At 42.0% G+C, this 19290-nt stretch overlaps 1 protein-coding gene across 1 annotated transcript in view; it reads right to left on the bottom strand.

Moving 5' to 3' along the window:
• Window positions 1–3057: 3057 nt before the first annotated feature.
• si:rp71-17i16.5 (phosphatidylinositol 4,5-bisphosphate 3-kinase catalytic subunit gamma isoform) overlaps window positions 3058–19290 on the bottom strand; it is a 35590-nt gene continuing 19357 nt past the window's right edge. Inside the window, exons 7-12 of the mRNA XM_034218479.1 lie at window positions 19007–19150; window positions 18833–18923; window positions 17865–17995; window positions 12900–13011; window positions 12628–12785; window positions 3058–3585 (exon numbers count right to left, since the gene is read on the bottom strand). Coding sequence (XP_034074370.1) covers window positions 3328–3585; window positions 12628–12785; window positions 12900–13011; window positions 17865–17995; window positions 18833–18923; window positions 19007–19150 — 894 coding nt within the window. The 3' untranslated portion in view covers window positions 3058–3327. The remainder of the gene's footprint in view (window positions 3586–12627; window positions 12786–12899; window positions 13012–17864; window positions 17996–18832; window positions 18924–19006; window positions 19151–19290) is intronic.

Here is a 19290-nt window from a genome sequence, read left to right as displayed (position 1 = left end):
GGCCGGCCCTGCGAGTAAAGTAACGAGTAAAGTAACGAATAAGGTAACGAGTTACTTTATGTAGAGAGTAACGAAGTAGTGTAATATATTACTTTTTTTAAAAAAGTAATATGTAATATATTACTTTTTTTTAGTAACGACCCCATCTCTGCCTAACAGTTACATTAAAAAAAATTGCGCGGTAATCAGATTAGTGGAACATTTAGAAAAAAATGGGGATTCCGAGAAGGATCACAATGTTACAAAACATTTAAATGGGCCCTATTATGCTAATTATTTGGTTCATATTTGTATTTTGTGCCTCTACTGGGATATGCCTCCATGGTTTAATGTTCAAAAAGCTCTTTATTTTTCTGCTGCAGCACCTCTTTTCACCCTCTGTCTGAAACCAGAGTCCAGTGCTCTGATGAAATGGCCGACGCTGTTGTAATTGGTCAACCGCTTAGAAGTGTCCCACCCCTTAGCCCAGGGGTGGCAAACTCATTTCAGTTAAGGGGCCACATACTGCCCACTTTGATCTAAAGTGGGCCGGACCAGTAAAATCATAGCATAATAACCCACAGGCCCTATAACGACAATATTTCTGTTTAAGTGCAAATAAGTAGGCTACAAGTACATTCGGAAAATGTCCACATGTAATGAGACGCAAAACGTTATGAACAAACTGACATTTATTAAGAAAAAACAAGTGCAATTTCAAGTGCTACACATATGTTCTTTACAACAGATCACAGTTTCCACCTGAACTGACTCACCACAAAATACAAATAAAAACGTGGGAGCTATTAAGTGAGGAGTTTGAGTTACCCCCCTTGCCTTGAAGATATAACATTTCTATATTTTAAAAAGAAGTTGGGCAGTGCCACATCAAATCAAACTATTGTTTGCCTAATGCAGCTGCTGATTGACATTATAATACACAATGTTCTATGACATAATAATATAACATGTTCAAATATTTCAGTAGGTTCTTATTTTCACGTCACTGATTAATTTGCTCCTGAAACTTGACATCTTTTAGCCCTCACAATGGCATCAATATCAGGCTTAAAATCCTGACTAGCAGCCAATTTAATGAGTTCATTCAGGCACTTGTGTGTGAGTCTCGAGCGCAGCTTTGTTTTAGTAATGTTCATTACAGAGAAAACCTGTTCACAAAGGTAGGTGGTCCCAAACATGCTCAAAACTTTTGCTGCCAGGGCTGTCAATTTGGGGTATCCTGGCAAAAGATACCGATAAAATGTGCCCAAGTCCGATGAGGCAAATTTGTCCTTTAAATCCTGATCACATTGTAAGTCGATTATCTCAAGTTGTATGTCGACGGGCAGATCCGCAGCCTTAACTGCAAATGGCGAGCGAAACACTGCAAACTCTGTCTCAAGCTCACCAAAGACCTGAAACCGCCGCTCAAACTCCCGCAGCAATTCCGTAATGTTGTCTTTGTACCGACTCATGTCAGCAGTAACTCCGGTCATATGCACATTTCTTAGATGAGGGAAATGAGCAGGGTCACCACTTGACAGCTGTGTCTCCCACAAAGCCAGCTTCAACTTAAATGCGCGTATGCTGTCATAATATTCTGTGACAACTTTTTTGCGACCTTGCATCGTTATATTCAGATTATTCAAGTGCTCTGAAATATCCACCATAAATGCAAGGTCCTGCAGCCATTCTGGGTTTTTTAATTCATGCACTGGCTTACCCTTTTTCTCCATGAACTGTCCAATTTCCTCGCGTAGATCAGAAAAACGCTTCAGCACGGCACCTCGGCTCAACCACCTTACTTCAGTGTGATATGGTAGGCTACAGGTGATGTCTTTATCACTGAGGAGGCTGTCGAACTGACGGTGATTCAGCCCTCTGGCTCGGATGAAATTAACAGTTTGGACAACCACTTTCATGACGTGATCCATTTTTAACGTCTTGCAACACAATGCCTCCTGGTGCAAAATACAGTGGAATGTCCAAAAACGATCTCCTCCATTTGCTGCTTGTACTTTCTCCCTGAATTTCGTGGCAACACCTGCTTTTTTCCCGATCATTGATGGTGCGCCGTCTGTAGCCAGACTGACAGCACGGGTCCAGTCCACTCCGACCCTGTCCAGTGCTTCAACGAGAGCGCTAAAAATGTCATCCGCTTTAGTGGTGTCTGTCATAGGAACCAACTCAAGGAACTCTTCGGTGACCGTGAAAGTCTCATCTACACCACGAATGAATATGGCCAGTTGAGCAACATCTGTAATGTCAGTGCTCTCATCGATTGCAACTGAAAATGCTACGAATGACTTGACTTTTATTTTTTTTTCTGGCTATCCAAATCTGCTGAAAGATCGGCAATCCTATCCTTCACTGTATTCCTCGTTAGACTAATGTTGGAAAAAGCCTGTCGCTTCTCAGGACACACGATTTCTGCAGCCTTCAGCATGCATGTTTTCACAAACTCACCCTCAGAGTATGGCTTTGAGGCTGATGCTATTTCGTTAGCAATGAGATAGCTGGCTTTCACGGCTGCGTCACTTATATCTCGGCTCCGGGTAAAAACGGCCTGTTGTTTCTTTAGACCTGATAGCAGGTCATTTATCTTTTCTTTTCTCCGTTGTCCTTGCAAGCAGTCGTATTTCTCTCCATGGTGAGTCTCATAATGGCGGCGAATATTATATTCTTTGGGCACAGCAACTTGCTGCGAACACACCAAGCATACAGGTTTTCCATTTACCTCTGTAAAAAAATAGGATGCGGTCCATTTTTCTTGGAAAACTCGGCACTCCGTGTCCACTTTTCTCTTTTTTGACAGAGACATTTGGGGATGAGAGTGTCAGAGGTTATTGACTGCAATCACTACTCTTACTCATCACTTTTTTTACAGTCTGGCTGCGCTCTCACTGGTACCGGTGCGGTAGTGCGCCCACTAGTGGAAGGATTCAAAATAGCAGTTTTTTTTCCCTCCTCTCATACAGTAGCCTACTTAGCAAAATCCTTCAGCTCCGTGGGCCAAGCTGGAATGCCTCCCGGGCCGGATCCGGCCCGCGGGCCGTATGTTTGCCACCCCTGCCTTAGCCTATCACTTACAATGTGTTGGAGTGCTAGCCAATGGGAGCACAAGTGTTACTTATTGATGTCACTATTTTACGGAAGTAAACAAAGGAGTCCAACGGAGGCGTTTTCGGGGGGGGAGTGTGTGGGAGAGAAACTCCCTCTGTAGGGAAGAAAGGATTTTAGCCTCTGCAGACCATTTACATGCACAAAAACCTATAAAACCAACTACAGGAAAGGGAAGACCCCAAAAAACAGGGTAGGGCCCCTTTAAAATGTCTCATCTCCAACAGTCTACTTGATTCCCGCCATCATGTGGATCCACCAGTTGGCCTGCACGGTCCAGTCCAGCCGCTCACACTCAGAGATCTGGTGGAGGAAGTGCTCTTTGGCCTCCGCCTCACTCTGCTCCTGCTGCAGCGCATCCCGTAGGTAGCGCATGTCCTCTGCAGCGCTCAGCTCCGGGATGCCTGTCAGCAGCATGAGGGAGAACAGAGTGACTAGCAAGCGAGAGTGAGAGCGCAGGGAGAGGTACGCCTGGGTGCAAGTGTCCTAATATGGACAGGAGAAAAACACAAGTAAGTAAGATAATACAAACACAAACACTGTCTGTAAAATATCTACAGTACATTTACTCCTATAATATTAAACATGTACGGCACAAAGGGAGTGCAACAATACCAAAACAGGAAAAGGATAGCTCTGTTGGCGGTAACTCTGTCATCAAAGAGTATCAATGTAAGTTATTTGCAGTTACAACCGTAGGAGAGGGAAAACAAGTAACCGTGGAAACCAAAATCCAGTGTATCCTATGCAGTGTTTAACGATGAAAGTAGCTAACACAAGCTCCAAAGGTCGCTAAAATAACATCATGCATATTTGTGACATCATAACACATTTACATTTATGCATTTGCAGGATTAGTTGAGCGTTTTAAGAGGAAAGACTCAACCCACACTGTCGCAGAAGAGACTGAGATTACTCTGAGCAGCATTTCGAATGAATCACAATGTAATGTATTTGAATATACAGTATTTCTTCCTTTTGCCCTGATGTTTTGAATGACAGTGACTGACCACACACAGTGTCCTTTATTACACCCGTGCAATGGCGGTTCTAGACCAATTTGACTGGGGGGGCCACTGGGGGGCCAGTTATTTTCTGAGGGGGGCACAATAAATGCAGGACGAAAAAGAGAACTAGACAGTATGAAGTAATTGCGCATAAGAAAACAATGCAATACAGTTATTGGTATTTGTTTCAGTACACTTATTTATTTCAGATAGATCTTATAGTTATTACTGTTAGCTTCAGCTTAAGTTATAGTGCAATGTTTGCACTAACACCATATTTATATAAAAATAAAGGCAATGAACAGTTACATCTCTACTTTACATAAGGGTGTCTGCACAATCTCACATTACAGCAACAACATCCTAGACCACGGGAGGTCAGCAAAAACAACATTTCCAAGGGATAATAAGTTATTCTTTGTACTGTATAAATGTTTCTTATAGAATCAAACTGGCTATATTATATGTATCTTACTAGATAGATGATCAGATTTGGGCCACTTTATGATGTCATAACCAGGGCTGCACATAACTGGTGCGCAGGTGGGCATGCGCACCTCGGCCAAAGAAAGAGCACCGGGTCATTTGAAAAAAGGCGCATTTGCGTACCAACATTGAGAGAGAGGGAGGGAGAAGAGAAAAGAGAGAAGAGAGGAGAGAGAGAAATATATTTGCGAGTTGCATATGAACTCAGGGTTATAGATGTTCGCCTAGGGCGCCAGGGGCCTCATTTATAAAGGGATATACGCTAAAAAAAATGGCGTACGCCAGTTTCTACGCAATGTTTGCGATTTATAAAATACTAACTTGACGGGAAAACGTGCGTTCCTCCACGCAAACTCTAACCCATGCGTACGCACTAAGCACAAAAACGGGAGAGACGAGAAACTGCGACACCGTTGGCAGAAGGAAGAATGGAGAGAAATATGTGGAAATAATACCATAAATAAAATGTTACCTCTCATTTATCATATAGGAAGAATTCATTTTCAAACATTGATTAAAGCCAATCTTAAAATGATTAAACAAATGCCTGTTTGAGACTCCTCGGTGCACACAAAAACATAACTTGGAGAAATAAATAAATACGGATATGTTATTTAAAACCACCTCGAATATGTTGTGTTAATGTTATGAAATGTTTTCTGTTGGAGAAATACTGTTTTCTCTACTCTTTGGGTTGTTTTAATGCACTGATATCATGTGGGTGACTCTGAACTGGTTATGACCTTGCAGCTGCATCTTCTTGTTCTTGGAGGCAGGAGGCAGGGCATCTCATGTTGTTGATATTAGCGCCACCTCGATTTACGATTTTGTTGTTATCTCCCTGTTTCGGACTATATAAGCCTGATGTTTGTTGATGCTCCTTTGAGCAACATACCCCATGTGTGTGAATTAACCCATATCCTTTGTATGTGATTTAACTCTGCTCCTTCTTGCAAGAATAAATTAGTTACCTGATCATTGATTCTCAACCTGGTGTCGAGTGATATTTTTCCTAACATCTTCTCATAAATGATGCGGTTTTGCATTTCTATAGGTTGTACGAGCATGGTTTTATATAGCCTACTACCATGTTTCATCATGTTTTATGCCGTTTGCTAAGACTTGATAAGTCGCTCATAAAACACAGGAGGTATGGAAACTAAGAAAACCATATGTGGTAAATTGTACAGCTGATATAACACAACACATTAGTTGTATTTCCTTTAACTGCTGGATATAGGGTTGCTGCAGTGGAGACACTGCGCACAGCTGATCGACAGCTGGGACACAAACCACCAAATACGAAAACATAATTCAGATCCAGTCGTCATGACTCCACTCCGGAGGGATTCCCCGATCATGTCTTACAGTTTCTCATCAAGGGGGGTCTCCTGTCCCCGGTACAAACACACTGCCTGAGGAAGGCTATGTGTATTTTTTTTGTCATGAACCTTTTTCGGACCACTTATTTATTTTGGTGACGATCCGACCTCCATGCTGCTACTCTGGTTCAAACTGCATCCACCAAACAATATGATTTATCTCCACCTCCCCAAAATAACCAGAATCTGACACGGTGTGAGATGTCTTTTTTAGCTGTTCTGTCGTCATTTCCTGCGATCTTCTTCATAAAGTCAGTCAGAATGAATGAATGAATGGGCGTTTCTTTGACTATTTATAGGCAAATATGGGCGTTACGTGAAGCCCGCAAAAGCTGCACCGCATTTCGAGTCGATTGTGATTTATAAAGGGAAACCGGCGTAGGAAGTGCGGTACGCACTTTCCTCGCCGGTACGCAATGTTTGGTGAATCGGAAAATGTCGGAACATTTCTGTACCTATTTTTTGGATTTCAACTACGTAAGCAACCTTCCCACGTGAATCCTACGCACGGCGTTATAAATGAGGCCCCTGATCTGTGGAGGCGCTGCGCTGGTAGTTCTGGGAGGGAAAAAAACATTTTTGACCGTTGGGGCTCATCCTCATTTTCGGCCTTGATGTAACAATATTCATAATTAAGTAAATGTAACACCCTTTTCACCCCGGTTACACGTTTCATTTTCCCTGTACGATGGGCGCTGTAAGTGATGAAAATGGGGGATGTTGGCTTATCTGGCACCCGCAGCTCACAGCCAAAGTGCGAGTGAGCGAGGGAGAGAGGGAGGGTGCACCGGTACCTGTGTTGCAGTATAACTTGAGTCATGAAAACTGGCGACATTCTATTATTTTCGTCATAGGAATCCGGGGCGTGTACATTGAGGACCCATTGTTGACTTACCATGTCGATCGCCTGGTTTGTCGTTTACGTTCATCTTTTGCTATATCTGCCTTCCTAAGATCACTTTGATGCACATTCAGTACTCGTATGTGAGGTTGTGGGTGAGAGGTGGATATCGTGACGCTTACAGGGAGGTATCGAACATTACAAAGTAGGTGACTGTGTGGATGCCTGTTCAAAATATTGCAAACTTGAATAAATCATTTAAATTATATATTTCATACTTTCATTTGTACATCGTTCTTAATGTGATGTATAGTAGCTCTGATAGCTGTCCATACCTTCAGACAGCCTAAAAGTAAAACACAAGTTGTTTATTCACAGCCCGAACGCTCATCGACATGACTGGATCACTCATGACAAGTTGTGATCAGCTCCGATTAAATCTCATCACAACAAGACTCTACACTGTGCAGGAAAAACAATTACATACATGAAAATAACCTTGATGCATGGGAATGAAACACACAAACTATCTTCCGTGGCTATACTGATATGTCACAGTAACGGTAAACCACAGAAAAGTAAGTCCAGCGGGGCACAAGTTTAATACATATAATACAGTAGTTCTATTATGCCTTTAAGCCTATACGTTTAACCCATAAGAACCCGGACCCATTTCTACTTTTGGGGAAATTAAGGGGAACGTCATTTAGACTAAATAGACCACCTAGAACACATTTCTGACAAGTAACCCCCCCTAGTGTCAAATATCTGAAATGTGACATATGTGTCACATTGGGCTTTAATGGTAAAGTAACTCTTATTTGTAATTTCATTAATGAGGATGATTTTTTGGTTTCCATTTGTTTGAACATACTTTGAATTGAAGGGTTTAGGGTTAATGTCCCGATGTGACATCAGTGTCACAGCAATATTTATGGCATTTGTTTCATATCAATTTCATCAATAAATGTTTCTACAACAGGTTATATGTAATCAGAATCAGAAAAGAGCCGAAGACAGCTTAATGTTTAACAAATGACATGTCATGTAAGCATTTCTATTCTTAAATGGCTTGAATGTTAACTTTAGCAACAAAAAACCTTTCCAAATGTAGCTAATTCTGTCACATGTGTTAGCCTGGCACATGGACATCTTGGACATGTTGTTATGGGAACACAAAAGCAAATGACAAGGACCATAACCCACCAGACTGTTCAGTGTGTGTCACTTAGGGACTTCATGAGATAAAAAAGGCTAAAGCTGTATAAGGAACTTTCCAGAACATTTAAAGTTCATGTGACACCTGTGTCTAAGCAATTCTGTCTGCCTTCCGTGTTGCACCATGAGGACCCACTGATATAAAATGCTTAACTGTCTAAGTTGCAACCATGCACTTTTTGGAGGGCTAAGCCCCAACTTGACATATTTTTGGCTTCATTTATAGAAGGAAAGACAACAGTGATAGTTATGTTTCAGAATAACATTTATTGGAAATTGTTAGAACAATCTCACTGGTCACCGGCTTGAGCTTCAATCTCAGGATCCATGTATTTGTGATCAAAAGTAGGCTAATATAAAAGTAGAGTAAGTCATAACATTTCAGAGACAGTAATATTGTAATGTAACGTAGCCTATTACTTAAAAAAGACAGTAATAAGTAATGTACTGTATTACATTTTGGAAGTAACTTGCCCAACACTGCAGATGATCCAGTTATCTCGATGCTGCTTTCGGGCTGTGAATAAACAACTTGTGTTTTACTTTTAGGCTGTCTGAAGGTATGGACAGCTATCAAAGCTACTATACATCACATTAAGAACGATGTACAAATGTTTTATATGTATTCAACTTGTGCCCCGCTGGACTTACGTTTCTGTGGTTGACCGTTACTGTGACATCAGTATAGCCACGGAAGATAATTTGTGTGATTCATTCCCATGCATCAAGGTTATTTTCATGTAGCCTATGTAATTGTTTTTCCTGCACAGTGTAGAGTCTTGTTGTGATGAGAGGGATACAGGTATTTCATTAAAAAAACGTGCTCCCTGGAGAATAGCTACAGCATTTATATCACAATTTAATCGGAGCTGATCACAACTTGTCATGAGTGATCCAGTCATGTCGATGAGCGTTCAGGCTGTGAATAAACGACTTGTGTTTTACTTTTAGGCTGTCTGAAGATATGGACAGCTATCAAAGCTACTATACATCACATTAAGAACGATGTACAAATGAAAGTCGGACACAAATATATAATTTAAATGATTTATTCAAGTTTGCAATATTTTGAACAGGCATCCACACAGTCACCTACTTTGTAATAATCGATACCTCCCTGTAAGCGTCACGATATCCAACCTCTCACCCACAACCTCACACCCACAACCTCACATACGAGTACTGAATGTGCATCAAAGTGATCTTAGGAAGGCAGATATAGCAAAAGATGAACGTAAACGACAAACGAGGCGATCGACATGGGTCGACAAGTCAACAATGGGTCCTCTGTACACGCCCCGGATTCCTATGACGAAAATAATAGAATGTCGCCAGTTGTCATGACTCATGACTCAAGTTATACTGCAACACCGGCGCTGTTGTTATTAGAATCTGGTGCTAGCTGCAGATATAAGAAGAAGATGTTTCTACAATAATGTGGAGGGAGATTCCTCTCCAGTCAGACCGAGAGACTGATAACTACAGCTCAGTGAGGTAAAGGACTCTAAGTGTTTAGATAGTTCACTTTAGTCTAAGTTCAAACAGTTTGGTCGCAATTTATGTAAACACATATTTTCAAGGCACTCCTTTATAATTATTGGGATAAACAGGTTTGAAATCATTCCAATGTATACTATAGGACAGTAACCAAACATATCCTTTTAAAACTGGACTTTCGAACCAAAACCAGCTGTTGACTTGTGGATCTCAACCAGAGAGAAAGTAGTAGGCCTACATCATCAGCTACCATGTCTGACAGAGAGGAAGACAGTGAGGAGTGTAGAGGAAACTTCTGTGTAGCTATGCAGTGGGAGTCACCGACTCAGGAAGGAGACACGGGAAGAGCAGTAGCTTTGATGTCAAACACATGATGGTTTATTTGGAGTTAACGGCCGGAGGATTCACATCACAAGTCCAAGAGTCAGAGGTTCTGACTTCACGGTAGAGTTGCCACGTCAATTCTGAAGAACTCTACCCCAGACCCATGTATTTAGCTAGTTCAGAGAGCATCATCAACATGCTGCATAACAAGATAGAATGATAACACCTCTATCAGCTGACGCCAACAGGCAGGAACAGGGAGACAAAACACTGAGAGCACAGCAGCCAAGGTTACAGGTGCCTGTGCTCAGTCAGGACAGTTTGAACTGATACACTGGGTCAAAGTTATGGGCCTTGGAAAATATTCCACAACAAGGAGAACATTCAGGAGGGTAGTGATGACAGCTTGTAGGATTACTGGTCGTGCTAATGTTGTCTTGTGTTCACCTCTGCATGTGTGTTCTGTGTTCACCTCTGTGTGTTCTGTGCCGTGTGTCTGACAAATAAAGACCGGTTTATTTATTTCATTTTAAGGATGAGCACCAAGCAACATCTCCAGGGGCCTCATTTATAACGCCGTGCGTAGGATTCACGTGGGAAGGTTGCTTATGTAGTTGAAATCCAAAAAATAGGTACAGAAATGTTCCGATTCACCAAACATTGCGCACCAGTAAGGAAAGTGCGTACAGCACTTCCTACGCCGGTTTCCCTTTATAAATCACAACCGACTCGAAATGCGGTGCAGCTTTTGCGGGCTTCACGTAACGCCCATATTTGCCTATAAATAGTCAAAGAAACGCCCATTCATTCATTCTGACTGACTTTAAGAAGAAGATCGCAGGAAATGACGACAGAACAGCTAAAAAAGACATCTCACACCGTGTCAGATTCTGGTTATTTTGGGGAGGTGGAGATAAATCATATTGTTTGGTGGATGCAGTTTGAACCAGAGTAGCAGCATGGAGGTAGGATCGTCACCAAAATAAATAAATAAATGGCCCAAAAAAGGTTAATGACAAAAACAATACACATAGCCTTCCTCAGGCAGTGTGTTTGTACCGGGGACAGGAGACCCCCGTTGATGAGAGACTAAGAAGTGATCGGGGAATCCCTCCGGAGTAGAGTCATGACGACTGGATCTGAATTATGTTTTTGTATTTGGTGGTTTGTGTTCCAGCTGTCGATCAGCTGTGCGCAGTGTCTCCACTGCAGCCTGTGCGTCTCAACCCCCCCCCCCGCAGAAACTCTATATCCACCAGTTAAAGGAAATACAACTAATGTGTTGTGTTATATTAGCTGTACAATTTACCACATATGGTGTTCTTAGCTTCCATACCTCCTGTGTTTTACGAGCGACTTATCAATCTTGGCAAACGGCATAAAACACGATTAAACATGATAGTATATAAAACCATGCTCGTATCTACAACCTATAGAAATGCAAAACGGCGTCAGTTTAGACGTAATTCTGTCCTCCTGCTTACCGCATCATTTATGAGAAAACATTTCATAACATTAACACAACATATTCCAGGTGGTTTTAAATAACATATCCGTATTTATTTATTTCTCCAAGTTATGTTTTTGTGTGCAGTGAGGAGTCTCAAACAGGCGTTTGTTTAATCATTTTAAGATTGGCTTAAATCAATGTTTGAAAATGAATTCTTCATATATGATAAATGAGAGGTAACATTTTATTTATGGTATTATTTCCACATATTTCTCTCCATTCTTCCTTCTGCCAACGGTGTCGCAGTTTCTCGTCTCTCCCGTTTTTGTGCTTAGTGCGTACGCATGGGTTAGAGTTTGCATGGAGGACCGCACATTTTCCTGTCAAGTTAGTATTTTATAAATCGCAAACATTACGTAGAAACTGGCGTATGCCATCTTTTGAGCGTATATCCCTTTATAAATGAGGCCCCAGGTGCTCCTTTGAGAACCAGGGCAAAAAAGTGATGTGCACCCCTGGTCATAACGTTTGTTTGGCTTGTGTACCCAATTAGCCAATAACCGACCTTTAAAGTATGGAGACCTGTCACAGAAGAGGCACAAAATATAAATATGAACTGGAAAATTATCCCTATAATTACACGCAACAGACAAACACAACCACGCACATGATCAGGGGCCTCATTTATAACACCGTGCGTAGGATTCACGTGGGAAGGTTGCTTACGTAGTAGAAATCCAAAAAATAGGTACAGAAATTTTCCGATTCACCAAACATTGCGCACCCGCGAGGAAAGTGCGTACAGCACTTCCTACGCCGGTTTCCCTTTATAAATCACAATCGACACGAAATGCGGTGCAGCTTTTGCGGGCTTCACGTAACGCCCATATTTGCCTATAAATAGTCAAAGAAACGCCCATTCATTCATTCATTCTGACTGACTTTATGAAGAAGATCGCAGGAAATGACGACAGAACAGCTAAAAAAGACATCTCACACCGTGTCAGATTCTGGTTATTTTGGGGAGGTGGAGATAAATCATATTGTTTGGTGGATGCAGTTTGAACCAGAGTAGCAGCATGGAGGTCGGATCGTCACCAAAATAAATAAATAAGTGGTCCGAAAAAGGTTAATGACAAAAACAATACACATAGCCTTCCTTAGGCAGTGTGTTTGTACCGGGGACAGGAGACACCCCCTTGATGAGAAACTGTAAGAAGTGAACGGGGAATCCCCCCGGTGTGGAGTCATGACGACTGGATCTGAATTATGCCATCTTTTGAGCGTATATCCCTTTATAAATGAGGCCCCAGGTCTACTCACCCTGAACCGCTGAAAGTAGAGGCTGTTGCTCCCTTTGCCCCTGCCCATGACATACAGGAAGTCAGGTGTGAGGACAAACGGTACACGCTCCCTGCTCACGCCGAGGAAGCTCTTCCTGTTACCCAGGATGTGACCGAAGTCGATGTGAAACAGGTTCCCTGACAGGCCCAGAAAAATATTTTTAGAGTAAGATCTGTCAATCACTTCAGCTGCTTTCATAATTTTGTGTTTTGCCGATGCAGATTTACTCAAGAATAATTAACAGTGCATACCTTGGTCTGTGATCATGATGTTGTCATTATGTCGATCTCCGATACCCAACACATAGGTGGCCACACAGTACCCAGCACAGGACTTCACAAATCTCTCCACCGTCTTGAAGTGCTTAAGTAAAATGAGATCAAAACAGTGCATTAACATCAAAGTTGCAGAGCACGCAATATACTTTATGTGATGTGTTTTTATTTATAACATATTTTCATGAAAATGGAATATTCCTGAAATCACAGGTTCATTTTCATGCAACTCTACAACCATCAGATACCCATCCCCAAAAGTCTCTTGCTCGAAGAGGACAATTATCTTTCTGATTTAGGGGAACAAAATGATTTAATGGCTTTTCCCACGTGGCAAAATACTGTACCTCTATAAAATGTTTTATAATGCCTGAAATATCTGAATATATCTGCATTTTTAGAACTGCTTTTTTTTCATACACACATATGCTTTTTCATACACACATATGCTATACTCACACACACGTGTTCGACTTCATCCACATTTCCTATATTCCTATATTTCATTTTCATTTGTTGTTATATTGATGTGTTTTCTATCATGTGTTGTTCAAAAAGTTTGCCATCATTATCAAATTGATATTATTGTTTGTATATATTGATTTCTAAAATTGTGAATTCTATCATTATTTAGGTGGAAGTTTCAAAGAAGCCCAGTGGGTTTGTTGCCTCTTCCTGCACAGTATCTGTTATATATTATATTATATATCTGTTATATATAGTAATCTGTTATATTTGTATATTTCTAATATATATACATGTATGGTATATCTGCAAAACAAAAAATAATAAACACTAAATACTCAGATTCAGCTTACACCCACAATAACGTACATCTATATACCCTTACGCTAACTCCTGCCAGTGTGCAACTCGATTTTGACAGGATAACAACGGGTGATTTCTAGAATTGTGTGAGTAACATTCTGTTTTTAGACTTCTCTGTTTCAGTGTGTGTACTCTGTATAAATGCTCTGTAGTTGATCTGATTGAAATTGTGATTTTAAATCTCAAAACCGCTACAGTATCTGTCAGGCAGAAACTTGGGACAAGTAATTTGACAGAAACCTTAAAACTGAACTAACTGACTGCTAGGGTTAACTTTGATTTAAACATTTGTAGAATACTAAGAGCTTTATTGAGTAGGTGTAACTGTATTAAGGGTTAAACTCATAACTTTATAACTTAGGGTTTAATGTAATTGTAAAACCATTGTGCCACTGAAAAGACAATAACAACTCAGGAGGGAGCCAGTCTCGATTTCCTTTTGAGGGCCACCAGCTGCAGAGAGTTAACTAATTAAAGGGGCGTGGCCCCACAGCTGTGAGAACTCAGCAATCAGGTGTCCATTTTAGGTAGCACTTTCCTGGACCGTCAGACGAAGACTGACAAAGACAAAGGAGTCCTGTTGGAGTAAGACTGACAAAGACAAAGGAGTCCTGTTGGAGTCACGAGGGAGGCAAAGAGGAGGCAAATTCTACTTTGATTGAGCCAAGTATTGCTGGTGTTTTATTTTCTTTAGTTTTTAAGCCCCTCATGCTATTTTCTCCATTCCTGTTTATGTGTCTTCTCGCAATTATCACTGGCCCCGTATATCTCCTAATCGATATAACCGGCCTGCTCTCGTCTATCCCACATGCTCCACTGAGATCCAACATCTAGTTGCAGGGGGCCTGTGGAACTGCCAGTCAGCTGTTCCTAAGGCCGACTTCATCTCTGGCTACGCTTCCCTTCAGTCCCTGGATTTCCTTGCTCTCACTGAGACCTGGATTACTCCATCCAACACATCCACCCCAGCAGCTCTCTCCACAGCATATTCCTTCACCCACCAAGACCCACTGGCAGAGGAGGTGGCACTGGTCTCCTGCTCTCTCCCAAATGGAGCTTTTCCCTCTACCAACTACCTAACTTCACTCCTTCCACCTTTGAATTCCATGCCGTCACAGTAACCCATCCTATACAATTAACCATTGTTGTTCTCTACCGTCCACCAGGCGCCTTGGGGAACTTCTTGGAGGAATTAGATAATCTCCTCTCACACATCCCTGAAACTGGCCCTCCCAATGTACTTCTCGGAGACTTCAACCTCTAGACAGGGAAGATATCTGAACTAACATCTCTTTTAACCGCCTTTGCTTTCTCATTGTCTGCATCCCCACCCACTCATAAAGCTGGCAATGTCCTTGATCTCATATTCTCAAGGAACTGCTCTACTTCTAAACTCTCTGTAAACCCGCTCCACACATCCGATCACTTCTTCATTTCATTCTCTCTACCCCTTTCCAAACATAACAAACTAATCTCTTCTCGTCCTGCACCTGTCCGCCGTAACCTTTGTTCCCTCTCCCCCTCTACCCTTGCCTCATCTGTGCTCTCAACCCTCCCTTCCTCTGACTCGTTCCAACTCCTGCCTCCAAACTCTGCTGGAGAAACTCTCCTCTCTACTCTCTCATCCTCTCTGGACTCTCTCTGTCCTCTCACATCTCTGCAGGCTCGTCAGTCCCCTCCTGCTCCCTGGCTAAATGATGCACTGCGTGCTAATAGAACCGTCCTTAGGGCAGCAGAGCGGAAATGGTGGTAATCCAAACACCCTGACGACCTCCTAATCAGGCTCTCCTCTCCTCTTTCTCTGCTTCGATCTCTCAGGCAAAAAGCACTTTCTTTCAAGATAAGATCCAATCTTCCTATTCCAATCCCAAAAAACTATTTTCCATCTTCTCCTCCCTCCTGGACCCCCCCAAAGCCCCTCCTCCCTTCTGTCAAGCGACTTTGTTAACCACTTTGAAAAAAAGGTTGATGACAATCGCTCTTCTTTTTCTGACTCACCTTTACTCACCGCTGGGTCACCAGACCCACCGTTCACCCACATACTGACCTCCTTTTCCCCTCTCTCCAAGTGAGGTTCTTACCCTCATTACCTCTGCCTGTCCTGCCACCTGTCCTCTGCACCCTATCCCTTCAAACCTCCTTCAGACTATCGCTCCTGATATTCTACCGTTTCTCACCCATTTCATCAACACTTCTCTAACTTCTGGTCACTTTCCAAACAGTCTCAAGGAGGCAAGAGTAAACCCTCTCCTAAAGAAACCCACTCTCAACCCGTTTGATGTTATAAACTACAGGCCTGTCTCTCTCCTCCCGTTCCTTTCTAAAACACTTGAACACGCTGTCTTTAAACAACTCTCCTGTCAGAACAACCTTCTGGATCCACACCAGTCTGGTTTCAAGGCAGGTCACTCAACAGAAACTGCCCTCCTTGCTGTCTCTGAGGAACTGCACACTGCTAAAGCAGACTCCCTCTCCTCTGTCATCATCCTTTTGGACCTGTCTGCTGCATTCGACACGGTGAACCATCAGATCCTCCTTCGCACTCTCCAAGAACTTGGAGTTTCAGGCTCTGCACTTTTCCTCCTCACCTCATACCTCAAAGACCGTACCTACAGGGTAACTTGGAGAGGGTCCGAGTCCGACCCTTGTCAATTAACTACAGGGGTCCCTCAGGGCTCTATTCTTGGTCCCCTCCTCTTCTCCTTGTACACAAACTCGCTCGGATCAGTCATTAGCCTGCATGGTTTTTCATACCACTGCTACGCTGACGACACCCAATTAATTATGTCCTTTCCCCGCTCAGAGACCCAGGTCGTCGCACACATCTCTATTTGTCTAGCGGACATCTCTCAGTGGATGTCTGCTCACCACCTCAAGCTGAACTGAACTGCTTTTCTTACCGGGAAAAGATTGTCCCACTCTTGACCTAACAATCAACATAGGCACCTCTGTTGTTTCCCCGACTCAGACTGCAAGGCATCTGGGTGTGATCCTAGATAACAAACTGTCGTTCACTGCAAACAACGCTGCTACAACCCGCTGCTGCAGATACACTCTTTACAACATCAGGAGGATGCGTCCCCACCTGACCCAGAAAGCGACGCAGGTTCTGGCCCAGGCTCTCGTCATCTCACGCCTAGACTACTGCAACTCCCTCCTGGCTGGTCTAACTGCATGTGCCATCCGACCTCTGCAGCTCATCCAGAATGCAGCGGCTTGCCTGGTCTTCAACCTTCCTAAATTCTCCCACACCACGCCGCTCCTCCGCTCCCTTCACTGGCTTCCGGTCACTGCTAGAATCCACTTCAAGACAATGGTACTTGCGTTCCATGCTGCGAATGGATCTGGCCCTTCCTACATCCAGGACATGGTTAAACTGTACACCCCAGCACGTGCACTCCGCTCTGCATCGGCTAAACGGCTCGCTGCACCCGCACTGCGAGGGGGACCCAAGTTCCCATCAGCAAAAATATGTGGGTTTGCTATCCTGGCTCCAAAATGGTGGAATGAGCTCCCCATTGACATCAGGACAGCAGATAGCTTACATATCTTCCGGCGCAGACTGAAAACTCATCTCTTTCGACTCCACTTTAAGCGATAGAATTATTAACAAAGCACTTATATACTAATAAAGGGCTGGCTTATCTAAAGCCAGTTGAGTAGCACTTGAAATGTTTTAGCTCTATGAAACCTGATGTACATATATGATTCTGTTTTCTTCAAGTTTGTATTTTGTTGGTCGAACGCACTTATTGTAAGTCGCTTTGGATAAAAGCGTCTGCTAAATGCAATGTAATAGGAAAGGGCAGCCCTATATTGAGGAGTAATCAGTTCCTCTTATAACCACACTTTAGAACATGCAAACTGTCCCTTTATTCAGATAAGATGTCAAAATGGTTTTATTGGCAGGTAAACGTTAATAATGCACAGTCAAAAATAGAAATGACTTTTTTAACGACAGAATGTAGGCAACACCACGGACCAATGTGACTCATCATCTCATTAAGCTAGTACCACTCAAATAAGAAGGCCTGATTTGAGCATGGTTTCTCATTTGTAATGACATATTACAAGTGCATTGGGGTCCAAATCCATTTGTTCCATATTACTTACTATTTCCTGGAGTGGACATTTGGACTTTAGCCACTCAAACAGAGCATCGTTTTTGAAGGCTCCTATGGTTCCTCCATGGATCCTCTGCACGGTGGCGATGGTCGCCGCATCCCTCACAATCTCTATCATACCTGTTGAGGAGAAACTTGATGAAGAAATTCAATTCTAATTTGTTTGATTTGATGTCTTTACAAGGATCTCCATTAGCATGAGCCTCAGCTAATTCCTGAGGTTCACACAGCAAACATAAATAAAACGTAATGTAATTACAAATCAAGGATGAAAGTGAAACAAATATCCTGTTAACCATCATTAAGCCAAATTCGAAATGATCAATCAAATAATTCCTTAAGAATTCATACCATAATTATACTACAAATAAATGGTAATTACAGACAAAACATAAATCCTTGTGTGAAATGACCTTAAATGTATCTTTCCTGTGCCTTCAGACATATTACATTCTTGTTGATAAATGTCATGATAATATATAGTTGTAAAGTAGACAATATCTGCCTTTTCATACACAGTGCACCATAATACCACCATATTAGTGGTAAGTGATAAGAAAATATATATTACTCTTTTTTCAACATTCTAAATGAATGAAGATTCCCTATTTCTGGACTGACCTTCATTACATGATTAATGTTGATATTGGTAAAAAAAAAAAATACTGTTCTTTTTTTCTAAATGGCTCTAAAATTATCCGGAAGTTGCCAGGATACAACATCAAATTATTTTTAAGTAGAGTCTAATCAAGTTTATTGACTGTATAATCAGTTTCTGATTTGCAAAACATCCAGACAGTATAGTCATATATGGAAGTTTGTTGTTAAAAGTTTCTAGTTATATGATACGTTTTGGTAACAACATGTTATTACGATAAACTTCATCTTTTAATGTCTAACTGATCAGTTTTCTTCATGTCATATTCTTTTTATTAATGAACAATACAATAATTTAACCTATGTTGTTTCCCGTAGAGATGCAGCCGTATGGAACAAGGTTAAGGTCCAGAGACTTCTCCTGCCAGATAGAGTCCATCACCACCAGCGTCTAAACAGGAAGACACAGTCAGGTGTCACTTCATCCAAAGGCAAAACATTCAACATCATAAAACAACTTCAATTCTCGTTAACCTGAAGGACCAGCATGTCCTGTCTGAGGTCGTCCCCCTGTTTGAAGATTATTCCGACAGGTGTAGGGGAACTGGGAGACGGCATGGGAGAGAACTCCAGCCACAGCGGCTTCTTCTTAGAGGCCATCACCTTACATTTATCCAGCTGGAGGAGAGGAATATCAAGAAAACTGGTTTATTTCTGGTGGGACAGGTCACAGGGTTTGGATTTGAGTCATTATGTTTTTCATAATTATTAGGGTAATTTAATATGACATTCTGACTACTGTAAGTCAGAGTAGCTGC

This window comes from Gymnodraco acuticeps, unplaced genomic scaffold, assembly GCF_902827175.1.
Source record: "Gymnodraco acuticeps unplaced genomic scaffold, fGymAcu1.1, whole genome shotgun sequence".
NCBI classification, from domain to species: Eukaryota; Metazoa; Chordata; class Actinopteri; order Perciformes; family Bathydraconidae; genus Gymnodraco; species Gymnodraco acuticeps.
Note: the sequence above shows the minus strand (reverse complement) of the source record. Positions and strands in the feature narration are given on the sequence as shown.